This window comes from Oncorhynchus keta, chromosome 2, assembly GCF_023373465.1.
Source record: "Oncorhynchus keta strain PuntledgeMale-10-30-2019 chromosome 2, Oket_V2, whole genome shotgun sequence".
NCBI lineage: Eukaryota > Metazoa > Chordata > Actinopteri > Salmoniformes > Salmonidae > Oncorhynchus > Oncorhynchus keta.
The window spans coordinates 53,674,246-53,687,047 of NC_068422.1; the positions used below are offsets into that span (position 1 = coordinate 53,674,246).

The 12,802-nt window shown below is 42.7% G+C and overlaps 1 protein-coding gene across 1 annotated transcript in view; it reads left to right on the plus strand.

Annotated features, from left to right (window-relative positions):
* alk (ALK receptor tyrosine kinase) overlaps positions 1–12,802 on the plus strand; it is a 738,611-nt gene that overhangs the window by 327,025 nt on the left and 398,784 nt on the right. Inside the window, exon 3 of the mRNA XM_052470437.1 lies at positions 1,449–1,604. Within this exon, the coding sequence (XP_052326397.1) occupies positions 1,449–1,604 (156 nt within the window). The remainder of the gene's footprint in view (positions 1–1,448; positions 1,605–12,802) is intronic.

Consider the following 12,802-nt stretch of genomic DNA (forward strand, 5'->3'; position numbering starts at 1 on the left):
CGACGGCAGTTAAGATATCGTTTAGGACCTTGCGCATGGCTGAGGTGCACCCATGACCAGCTCTGAAACCAGATTGCATAGCGGAGAAGGTGCGGTGCAATTCGAAATGGTCGGTAATCAGTTTTTTGACTTGGCTTTTGAAGACCTTAGAAAGGCAGGGTAGGATAGATATAGGTCTGTAGCAGTTTGGGTCAAGAGTGTACCCCCCTTTGAAGAGGGGGATGACCGCAGCTGCATTCCAATCTTTGGGAATCTCAGACGACACGAAAGAGAGGTTGAACAGGCTAGTAAAAGGGGTTGCAACAATTTTGGCAGATCATTTTTGAAAGAAAGGGTCCAGATTTTCTAGCCTGACTGATTTGTAGGGGTCCAGATTTTGCAGCTCTTTCAGAACATCAGCTGACTGGATTTGGGAGAAGGAGAAATGGGGAAGGCTTGGGCGATTTGCTGTGGGGGGTGCAGTGCTGTTGACTGGGGTAGGGGTAGCCAGGTGGAAAGCATGGCCAGTCATAGAAAAATGCTTATTGAAATTCTCAATTATAGTGGATTTATCGGTGGTGACAGTAAAATACTACTTGAGTAAAAGTCTAAAAGTATTCAGTTTTAAATATACTTAAGTATGTGATTGCAAAAATATACTTAAGTATTAAAAGTTAAAGTTTAAATCATTTCAAATTACTTCTATTAGGCAATACAAACGTCCGATTGTTTTTTTTATGGATCGTCAAGGGCTCAGTCCAACGCTCAGACATATTTTACAAATGAAGCATGTGTGTTTAGTGAGTCCGCCAGATCAGAGGCAGTAGGTATGACCAAGGATCTTAATAAGTGTTTGAATCTGACCATTTTCCTTTCCTGTTAAGCATTCATAATGTAACGAGTACTTTTGGGTGTCACGGAAAATGTATGGAGCAAAAAGTACATTATTTTCTTTAGGAATGTACAAGTAAAAGTTGTAAAAAATATAAAATGTAAAGTAGAGTACAGACACCCCAAACTACATTTGTGGTACTCAAGTACTTTACACCACTGGTAAGTGATACATGAGGGCCAATTAAATGGTGGTCTGATTGCATTCGGTCTCCTATTAATCGTTTTTAAAACTTTTGATGCCATCAAGAATGAGGAAATAATCATGACGGCTGAAATCATTACCACGAGCCCATTCTCCCCAATTATGTTCCACCAACCTCCTGTGATGTCAATACTCAAAAGTAGCTTTATCCACTTGCCTCATTTCCTTGATCCAAACTGACTTAGGGCAACAAACCGTGGGCCTTCAGCCATGTTTCTGTCATCCTGTCCATTCAGATCAGTGCTTGAAAGAAAAGGCAAGGGGAAGGAGGCCACTAAAGACTTGAGATGCAGCCATTGTATTTATGGCTTATGACATAGTTTGTCCATAGTTGCTACATGCCATATATTGACTGTATATCTTCTCCCTTTAGATATCGGGTGCCCTGGAAAAAGGAAGTCATGTGACCGCCCGTACCCCGAATATAACCCTTATTTCACGTGGAGCGTGGTGGTGGCGGAGAACCCTTGGGAAGAGGGGAACGAGAGGATGGAAAGGAAAGGAGGAAGTCCACAGGGCTGGGAGGAAGGTATGACTAAAGGTATCACAATTCCCTCCGAGCCAGGGAAGTACCTTCTACATAATTGCATGTTTCATATAGTAATTCCAAAATTATTCAGGAGTACCGTGTCCATATTACAACAGCCTCAGTCAGCAGGACTTAACTGGAGGCATTGTCTTTCATACACGGGTGACAACCAACACTCATACCTAAGATTATTTTCAGAAATGCTGTGTGCTTGTTCAGGAATAACTCTAATTGGAAAAGCTGCATTTGTGTTTGTTCTACAACCTTGGTTCAACCAATACATTTGACAACAGTGGTGCTACAGGAGAAAAGTGAATAGATAATCTCACACTATGAGAACACAAAAGCAGAACCATACACTGCTGAAGGTTAAAAAAATGCTTTTAATTGGGGGAAACCTCCAGGTAGAATACTACACGACATGCATCAAAGTTAAACTCTACATTGAGTACACAAAACATTAACATTAAGAACACCTTCTATTTCCATGACATAGACTGACCTGGTGAAAGCTATGATCCCTTATTGATGTCACTTGTTAAATCCACTTAAAATCAGTGTAGATGAAGGGGAGGAGAGAGGTTAAATAAGGAGACAATTGAGACAATTGAAACGTGGATTGCGTATGTGTGCCATTCAGAGGGTGAATTGGCAAGACAAAAGATGTAAGGGCCTTTGAATGGGGTATGGTAGTCAGTGCCAGTAGGTACTCCGGTTTATGTCAAGAGGTGTTCCTAATGTTTGATATACTCAGTGAATTTCAGTGTTATTGAGAAACCTTGAATAGTCTCCCTTTTGAAGAATGAGTGAGTTGTTTGTCAAATGAGAAATCATCTTCTTTCAGTCCATTTCCAGAAGTGATGTTGTACATTTACTTACATGCTATTATGATTGTTATCGTGTCCTCCCAATTACCTGGGTCGGGACATATGTTTTATTGTGGATAAGGAACTTGTCGGGTAGTAGGGAGTTTAGATCCAACGCTCTTGGTAATACATTAAGTGGTTGGGGGTTGGCTAAACAAAGGAAGGAATTTAAAATGCGTAAATGAAAGAGAGAAATAGAGAGAGAAAGAAAGTGCGAGCCGGTGGGATGGTCAAATGTCTGGGTAGGTCCTGTATGACTCTCTGTCTTCTATGTTTTTTCATCTGCAGAACAACGGCGTCCGAGTCCACATTAATCCATAAAGCATTTGTCTAGAAAGTTAATGCATTTATTTCCATTTCAAAGAAGGGATAGTGATGGAATGAGAGAGAGAGAGAGAGAGAGAGAGAGATAGGAGTGATGGTGCGAGAGAAGGAGAGAGAGGTATGTGTGTGTGTGGTGGGGGTTAAGGATTGATGCATTCATTTCTGTTTCAGAGAAGCAATAGAGTGATGAAATGAGAGAGTGAAAGAGAGAGAGAAGTTGTGTGTGGTGGGGGATTGGGGTTGGGGCCTACAAAGCTTCCTCATTAGTCAGTCAGGTGGCACTTTGTTCCGAGAATTACAAGCTCTTGAGGCACAACTTCTGCACTTCAAAGGAAAATCAAAACAAATCTCAATGCAGTCCAGACACCTCTCTCTCTCATTCCCACTTTCAATCGCAACAATTGCCTTCTAATGTGTGAGGGTGTCCGGAAAGTCTTTGAAATTGCAAGGTAATGATAGCAACTAAAAACAACCCACATAAAACAGTCCAAACAAACATAATGGGAAATTGATCAAAGATGGTATCTCATAAATGTTTAACTGCAGATACATTCTGAGTTAGTTTTGCCACAGTGGACCAGAAAATCAGACATAACTAATTTAATATTCATGAAATGTCTAAATCAAACCCGGGCGGCAGGTAGCCTAGTGGTTAGAGTGGTGGGCCACTAACCGAAATGGCTGCAAGCTCGAATCCCTTCGCTAACAATGTCAAAATCTGCCGTTCTGTCCCTGAACAAGGCAGTTAATCCACTGTTCCTAAGCCATCATTGTAAATAAGAATTTGTTCCTAACTGACTTGCCTAGTTAAATAAAGTTATAAAAATTAAAAACCCGACATGTGGTTGGCCTATGAGGTAGCTCATTTTTAGGCTACGACACCCTTTTTTGAGCAATGAAAGGTCATTGCTATTAAATCACATCAAGATGTGTAAGGCCTATGAGGTAGCTTATGATTTTGGGGTAAGAAGCCCCATTTGAGTAACGAAAGGTCATGGCTATTGAATCATATCAACATTTGGAAGGCCTATGAGGTAGCAGATTTTTGGGGATAAGAAGCACCCTTACAGTAATGCACACAGTCACATCAACATGCCTAGGTGCTAGCTCATGTTTTAATAAGGTTAAGAAGCCCCCTTTTGAGTAACCAACAGCCATTGCTATTGAATCACATGTGGCAGACCTATGAGGTATCTAATTCTTTGGGGACAAGAATCATCCTTCGAATAACGCATCGTCATAGCTGTTGAATCTTGTCCTCTCGGGACACGCTTGACCGTTGCATTGAATATTTACAGAAAGCTCAGATGAGAATTTGATCCTATACCTGATAAGACACATAGTTATTAATGCTCTCTGAAACAGGGCCGTGCGCAGACCTTTTTGGGACGTGCAATTATATAAAAAATGTTGGTACCCCAAAAATGAATTCCCACAGCCGCGGTCACAGACACATTGAGCAGTTGTTACAAGAAGAGAGGAAACAGCACAATCTGATTAACAAAACAATTTTGAACTGAATTAAATGATGCATGTATTAACAAGGATCAACACAATTCCAGTCAAATTTGGAGATTGGAAGAAATACTGTAGCCTTTTAATTTTAATGGTAGGTTTATTTGAACAGTGAGAGACAGAATAATAACAAAAAAATCCTGAAAAATGTTATAAATTGATTTGCATTTTAATGAGGGAAATAAGTATTTGACCCCCTCTCAATCAGAAAGATTTCTGGCTCCCAGGTGTCTATTATACAGGTAACGAGCTGAGATTAGGAGCACAATCTTAAAGGGAGTGCTCCTAATCTCAGTTTGTTACCTGTATAAAAGACACCTGTCCACAGAAGCAATCAATCAGATTCCAAACTCTCCACCATGGCCAAGACTAAAGAGCTCTCCAAGGATGCCAGTGACAAGATTGTAGACATACTACACAAGGCTGGAATGGGCTACAAGACCATCGCCAAGCAGCTTGGTGAGAAGGTGACAACAGTTGGTGCGATTATTCGCAAATAGAAGAAACACATAAGAACTGTCAATCTCCCTCGGCCTGGGGCTCCATGCAAGATCTCACCTCGCGGAGTTGCAATGATCATGAGAACGGTGAGTAATCAGCCCAGAACTGCACAGGAGGATCTAGTCAATGATCTCAAGGCAGCTGGGACCATAGCCACCAAGAAAACAATTGGTAACACACTACGCCGAGAAGGACTGAAATCCTGCAGTGCCCGCAAGGTCCCCCTGCTCAAGAAAGCACATATACATGCCCGTCTGAAGTTTGCCAATGAACATCTGAATGATTCAGAGGACAACTGGGTGAAAGTGTTGTAGTCAGATGAAACCAAAATGGAGCTCTTTGTCATCAACTCAACTCGCCGTGTTTGGAGGAGGAAGAATGCTGCCTATGACCCCAAGAACACCCTCCCCACCGTCAAACATCGAGGTGGAAACATTATGCTTTGGGGTGTTTTTCTGCTAAAGGGACAGGATAACTTCACCGCATCAAAGGGATGATGGACGGGGCCATGTACTGTCAAATCTTGAGTGAGAACCTCCTTCCCTCAGCCAGGGCATTGAAAATGGGTCATGGATGGGTATTCCAGCATGACAATGACCCAAAACACACGGCCAAGGTAACAAAGGAGTGGCTGAAGAAGAAGGACATTAAGGTCCTGGAGTGGCCTAGCCAGTCTCCAGACCTTAATCCCATAGAAAATCTGTGGAGGGAGCTGAAGGTTCGAGTTGCCAAACATCAGCCTCGAAACCTTAATGACTTGGAGAAGATCTACAAAGAGGAGTGGGACAAAATCCCCCCTGAGATGTGTGCAAATCTCGTGGACAACTACAAGAAACGTCTGACCTCTGTGATTGCCAACAAGGGTTTTGCCACCAAGTACTAAGTAATGTTTTGCAGAGGGGTCAAATACTTATTTCCCTCATTAAAATGCAAATCAATTTATAACATTCATTTTTCTGGATTTTTTTGTTGTTATTCTGTCTCTCACTGTTCAAATAAACCTACCATTAAAATTATAGACTGATCATTTCTTTGTCAGTGGGCAAACGTACAAAATTAGCAGGGGATCAAATACTTTTTCCCCTCACTGTATATCCAACCCAACTCCATCTGTTGCCACTATCATGTATCCCAATGGTTTTCAAACATTTTGACTCGCAACCCCCCAAAAAGGGCAAGTTGGAGATTGAAAGGGCAAAGGGGCATGTCCTCTGCACAGGTAGAGCCATATATGTGCACCTGCCTGCCCTGAAATCATTGTAACACTTGCCTCTTGCAAGACTCCAGAAAAATCATGCGAAAACATTCATGAAACTCTTACTCTTCCAACTGTTTCTGAATCTTATAAACTCAACTTTTCTCAAAGAGAATTGAAGGTAGGATTTGTGCCGAAGGCAGGAATTTACAATTGTAATATTACATGGATGAATTTGTCACGTTCTGACCTTAGTTCCTTTATTATGTCTTTGTGTTAGTTTGGTCAGGGCGTGAGTTGGGGTGGGTAGTCTGTGTTCTTTTTTTCTATGTAGTATTTATGTGTTTGGCCTGCTATGGTTCTCAATCAGAGGCAGGTGTCGTTTTTGTCTCTGATTGAGAACCATACTTAGGCAGCCTTTTCCCACTTGAGTCATGGGTGATTGCTTTATGTCTCTGTGTTTTCACCAGAAAGAACTGTTTTGTTTTTCGTTTCTGTCTTTCACTTTGTGATTTTGTATTTTCGTGTTCAGTGACTTTTCATTAAAAATGACCAAGACTTACCAAGCTGCACATTGGTCTGATCTCTCATACTCCTAGTCAGAGGAGGACAAATGCCGTTACAGAATTACACAAGGAGGAAGTGATGACATGCTATTTATCGAATAATTAACTATGATTATTAATTATGCGATTCAATTAATCCTGTAACCATTCATTCAGCAACCTGGGGCACCATGAGAAAAGTTTGTTAAATTAATGAGTTACCGTTTCCCAAATTAACTTTCAGAATAGTTCGATTTCATAGCATTCACTAATTTGATTAATTTCCTCATCAGTCTCATTCTGAACGTTGCATAATTCGTAAATCTGCACAAACCCGGGTCTCACTAATCATTCTGTACTACACAAGTTTAGTTGAATATTTATTTACTCACAAGCTAAATGATAATATAAGATACACATACAGTCTAGGTTATTGGTAAGAACTTGATACAATGACAACAGGTCCCTTTATTTTTTTTATTTTATATTACCTTTATTTAACTAGGCAAGTCATTTAAGAACAAATTCTTATTTTCAATGACAGCTTAAGAACAGTGGGTTAACTTTCTTGTTCAGGGGCAGAACGACAGATTTGTGCATTGTCAGCTCGGGATTTGAACTTGCAACCTTCCGGTTACTAGTCCAACACTCTAACCACTAGGCTACCCTGCCTTCCCAACAAAATATGACACGTGTTACACAAGAAGGAGATTTAAATAAAGAGAGAGAAAGCAAGAGAGAAAAGCAACACTTGGATAAATTTGTAAACTATGCTTAGTTTAGCCCTAACACCTTGCCCCGAACTGCCGCTATTATGGGTTAAAATTGTAATGCATGTATATACAGTGGGGCAAAAAAGTATTTAGTCAGCCACCAATTGCGCAAGTTCTCCAACTTAAAAAGATGAGAGGCCTGTCATTTTCGTCATAGGTAAATTTCAACTATGACAGACAAAATGAGAAAAAATCACATTGTAGGATTTTGAATGAATTTATTTGCAAATTATGGTGGAAAATAAGTATTTGGTCACCTACAAACAAGCAAGATTTCTGGCTCTCACAGACCTGTAACTTATTCTTTAAGAAGCTCCTCTGTCCTCCACTCGTTACCTGCATTGATGGCACCTGTTTGAACTTGTCATCAGTATAAAAGACACCTGTCCACAACCTCAAACAGTCACACTCCAAACTCCACTATGGCCAAGACCGAAGAGCTGTCAAAGGTCACCAGAAACAAAATTGTAGACCTGCACCTGGCTGGGAAGACTGCATCTGCAATAGGTAAGCAGTTGGGTTTGAATAAATCAACTGTGGGAGCAATTATTAGGAAATGGAAGACATACAAGACCACTGATAATCTCCCTCAATCTGGGGCTCCACGCAAGATCTCACCACGTGGGGTCAAAATGATCATAAGATTGGTGAGAAAAAAATCAGAGAACCACACGGGGGGACCAAGTGAATGACCTGCAGAGAGCTGGGACCAAAGTAACAAAGCCTACCATCAGTAACACACTACGCCGCCAGGGACTCAAATCCTGCAGTGCCAGACGTGTCCCCCTGCTTAATCTAGTACATGTCCAGGCCAGTCTGAAGTTTGCTAGAGAGCATTTGGATGATCCAGAAGAAGATTGGGAGAATGTCATATGGTCAGATGAAACCAAAATATAACTTTTTGGTAAAAACTCAACTCGTCGTGTTTGGAGGACAAAGAATGCTGAGTTGCATTCAAAGAACACCATACCTACTGTGAAGCATGGGGGTGGAAAATCATGCTTTGGGGCTGTTTTTCTGCAAAGGGACCAGGATGACTGATCTGTGTAAAGGAAAGAATTAATGGGGCCATGTAATCGTGAGATTTTGTGTGAAAACCTCCTTCCATCAGCAAGGCCATTGAAGATGAAACGTGGCTGGGTCTTTCAGCATGACAATGATCCCAAACACACTGCCCGGGCAACGAAGGAGTGGCTTCGTAAGAAGCATTTCAAGGTCCTGGAGTGGCCTAGCTAGTCTCCAGATCTCAACCCCATAGAAAATCTTTGGAGGGAGTTGAAAGTCTGTGTTGCCCAGCAACAGCCCCAAAACATCATCTAGAGGAGATCTGCATGGAGGAATGGGCCAAAATACCAGCAACAGTGTGTGAAAACCTTGTGAAGACTTACAGAAAACGTTTGACCTCTGTCATTGCCAACAAAGGGTATATAACAAAGTATTGAGATAAACTTTTGTTAAGGACCAAATACTTATTTTCCGCCATAATTTGCAAATACATTCATTTTTTTAGATGAAAATTACAGGCCTCGTCTTTTTAAGCGGGAGAACTTGCACAATTGGTGGCTGACTAAATACTTGTTATCCCCACTGTACGTGTTGAATGTCTGTTGGGCATCTCTGATGTTCGGGTCTTTCGGCTTCAGGTGTAAGTCTCTGATTCTTCTTCAAGATATCACAATGTCCTTTCTCTTAGTTGTCTGTTTCCTTGCACTCGTTCTGTGAGACTGTATAATGTATAATAAAATAAATAAACAAAAACTAATTTGATATCTCTGTAGAACTGTGATCTGCTGTAACCTGATCCTCACAGGCCAGTCATGACAATGCTAAAAAAATGTGGCACTTAAAGTGGTCTGACTTTAAAGCAACAGCCAACTCAAAATTTACCTGTTTAGGCCCCGTCTCTCGCCTCCCTCCCACCACATGCAACCGCGCTACAACAATAAAAGTCACGTACCCGTGGGTAACAATAAAAATAGAGAGCACTTTACATGGTTCAAGGTAAAAAGAAGCAAAGTGCAAAGAAAGTGTATGTGCACAATCACCTCAACCCGTCAGATATCGCTCAATGCAGTGGGCGTGCTTTGAATAATTAGACGAAGCTGCCGTCTCAGTGTATTCTACCAGTGCCTGCAATTTATAGGGATGAAAATAAGGGATGAATAGTTCAATGAATATGATACAGGGAAATGCCAGATCTATTTACTCTTCCATTATTCTCCGGTGATGGTACATTTTGAGGCTGTCAAACTTCATTGCCTTCATGTGGGGATACTGGGTACCTGTGATTCATGGCAATACTGGCTTGGTGCTTTTAAGTGAGGGCTGTGGGTAACCTATCATGCAAAGGTTGATGAAGCATGGATGTGTCTTTTGGGCCATCGGAAGTGGGCAATCGCTTTGGCATACATCCAGTGCATTCAGAAAGTATTCAGACCCCTTCAACTTTTTTTCACCTCATCAATCTACACACAATACCCCATAATGACAAAGCGTAAACAGACTTTTAGAAATGTTTTTAAATGTAGAATGAAACTGAAATATTACATTTACATAAATATTCATACCCTTTATTCAGTACTTTGATGAAGCACCTTTGGCAGCAATTACAGCCTCGAGTCTTCTTGGGTATAATGCTACAAGCTTGGCAAAACTGTATTTGGGGATTTTCTCCCATTATTCTCAGCAGAACCTCTCAAGCTCTGTCAGGTTGGATGTGGAGCGTCGCTGCACAACTATTTTCAGGTCTTTCCAGAGACGTTTGATCGGGTTAGAGTCTGGGCTTTGGCTGGACCACTCAAGGACATTCAGAGACTTGTCCCGAAGCCACTCCTGCGTTGTCATGCCTGTGTTTAGGGTCGTTGTCCTGTTGGAAGGTAAACCTTTGCCCCAGTCTGAGGTCCTGAGTGCTCTGGAGCAGGTTTTCATCAAGGATCTATTTGTACTTTGCTTTGTTCATCTTTCCCTTGATCCTGACTAGTCTCGCAGTCCCTGCTGCTTTAAAACATCCCCACAGCATGATGGTGCCACCACTATGCTTCACCGTAGGGATGGTGCCTGGTTTCCTCCAGATGTGACGATTGGCATTCAGGTCAAAGAGTTCAATCTTGTTCGTCCTTTAGGTGCCTTTTGACTAACTCCATGTGTGCTGTCTTGTGCCTTTTACTGACGAGTGTCTTCTGTGTGAGATGTGAGTACTGACAAGATGGTTGTCCTTCTGGAAGGTTCTGCCATCTCCACAGAGGAACTCTGGAGCTCTGTCATATTGACCATAGGGTTCTTGGTCACCTCCCTGACTAAGGTCCTTATCCCCAGCTTACTCAATTTGGCCGTACGGTCAGCTGTAGGAAGAGTCTTGGTGTTTCCAAACTTCTTCCACTTAAGAATGATGGAGGCCACTGTGTTCTTGGGGACCTTAAATGCTGCAAAAAAAATGGTGGTACCCTTTTGCAGATCTGTGCCTCAGCACAATCCTGTATCGAAGCTCTACTGAAAATTCCCTTGACCTACTGGCTTGTTTTTTTCTCTGACATATAGCAAAGGGTTCTGAATACTTATGTAAATTAGTTTTTGTTTATTTATTTTATTATACATTTTTAAACATTCCTAAAAACCTGTTCTCACTTTGTCATGATGGGGTAATGTGTGTAGATGCATAAGTAAACATTTTTATTTAATCCATTTTAGAATAGGGCTGTATCATAACAAAATGTGGAAAAAGGGAAGGGGTCTGAATACTTTCAGAATGCACTGTATGTTCATACACTTCTAGATACTGTATATAATTGTTGGGGAAAGGGAAATTACTTGACTTAAACCCTTTTTCTCTTCGGGGAGCAAAGACAATTCACAAAAATCGAGTTTGGGGCTGAGTATGTTGTTCAGTGTTCTTTCAAGGATGATCCTGTTTCTTTTAGTTCTGCCTCCACAGACCTTCTCCAGCTGTTCCTGGGTCTTTCCGGTTTCCTCAAGGTGTGCCCGATCCATCGTCATTTTCCTGAAATCTCTTTGTTTTGTATGGTGTTTGGCCAGTACATTCCTTGGAGACTACAATTTATTTTCTTACAGACCACTGAAAGTACATTTACATTACATTACATTTAAGTCATTTAGCAGACGCTCTTATCCAGAGCGACTTACAAATTGGTGCATTCACCTTATGACATCCAGTGGAACAGCCACTTTACAATAGTGCATCTAAATCTTTTAAGGGGGGTGAGAAGGATTACTTTATCCTATCCTAGGTATTCCTTAAAGAGGTGGGGTTTCAGGTGTCTCCGGAAGGTGGTGATTGACTCCGCTGTCCTGGCGTCGTGTGGGAGTGTGTTCCACCATTGGGGAGCCAGAGCAGCGAACAGTTTTGACTGGGCTGAGAGGGAACTGTACTTCCTCAGTGGTAGGGAGGCGAGCAGGCCAGAGGTGGATGAACGCAGTGCCCTTGTTTGGGTGTAAGGCCTGATCAGAGCCTGGAGGTACTGAGGTGCCGTTCCCCTCACAGCTCCGTAGGCAAGCACCATGGTCTTGTAGCGGATGCGAGCTTCAACTGGAAGTCAGTGGAGAGAGCGGAGGAGCGGGGTGACGTGAGAGAACTTGGGAAGGTTGAACACCAGACGGGCTGCGGCGTTCTGGATGAGTTGTAGGGGTTTAATGGCACAGGCAGGGAGCCCAGCCAACAGCGAGTTGCAGTAATCCAGACGGGAGATGACAAGTGCCTGGATTAGGACCTGCGCCGCTTCCTGTGTGAGGCAGGGTCGTACTCTGCGGATGTTGTAGAGCATGAACCTACAGGAACGGGCCACCGCCTTGATGTTAGTTGAGAACGACAGAGTGTTGTCCAGGATCACGCCAAGGTTCTTAGCGCTCTGGGAGGAGGAAACAATTGAGTTGTCAACCGTGATGGCGAGATCATGGAACGGGCAGTCCTTCCCCGGGAGGAAGAGCAGCTCCGTCTTGCCGAGGTTCAGCTTGAGGTGGTGATCCGTCATCCACACTGATATGTCTGCCAGACATGCAGAGATGCGATTCGCCACCTGGTCATCAGAAGGGGGAAAGGAGAAGATTAATTGTGTGTCGTCTGCATAGCAATGATAGGAGAGACCATGTGAGGTTATGACAGAGCCAAGTGACTTGGTGTATAGCGAGAATAGGAGACGGCCTAGAACAGAGCCCTGGGGGACACCAGTGGTGAGAGCGCGTGGTGAGGAGACAGATTCTCGCCACGCCACCTGGTAGGAGCGACCTGTCAGGTAGGACGCAATCCAAGCGTGGGCCACGCCGGAGATGCCCAACTCGGAGAGGGTGGAGAGGAGGATCTGATGGTTCACAGTATCGAAGGATGAGAGCAGAGGAGAGAGAGTTAGCTTTAGCAGTGCGGAGCGCCTCCGTGATACAGAGAAGAGCAGTCTCAGTTGAATGACTAGTCTTGAAACCTGACTGATTTGGATCAAGAAGGTCATTCTGAGAGAGATAGCGGGAGAGC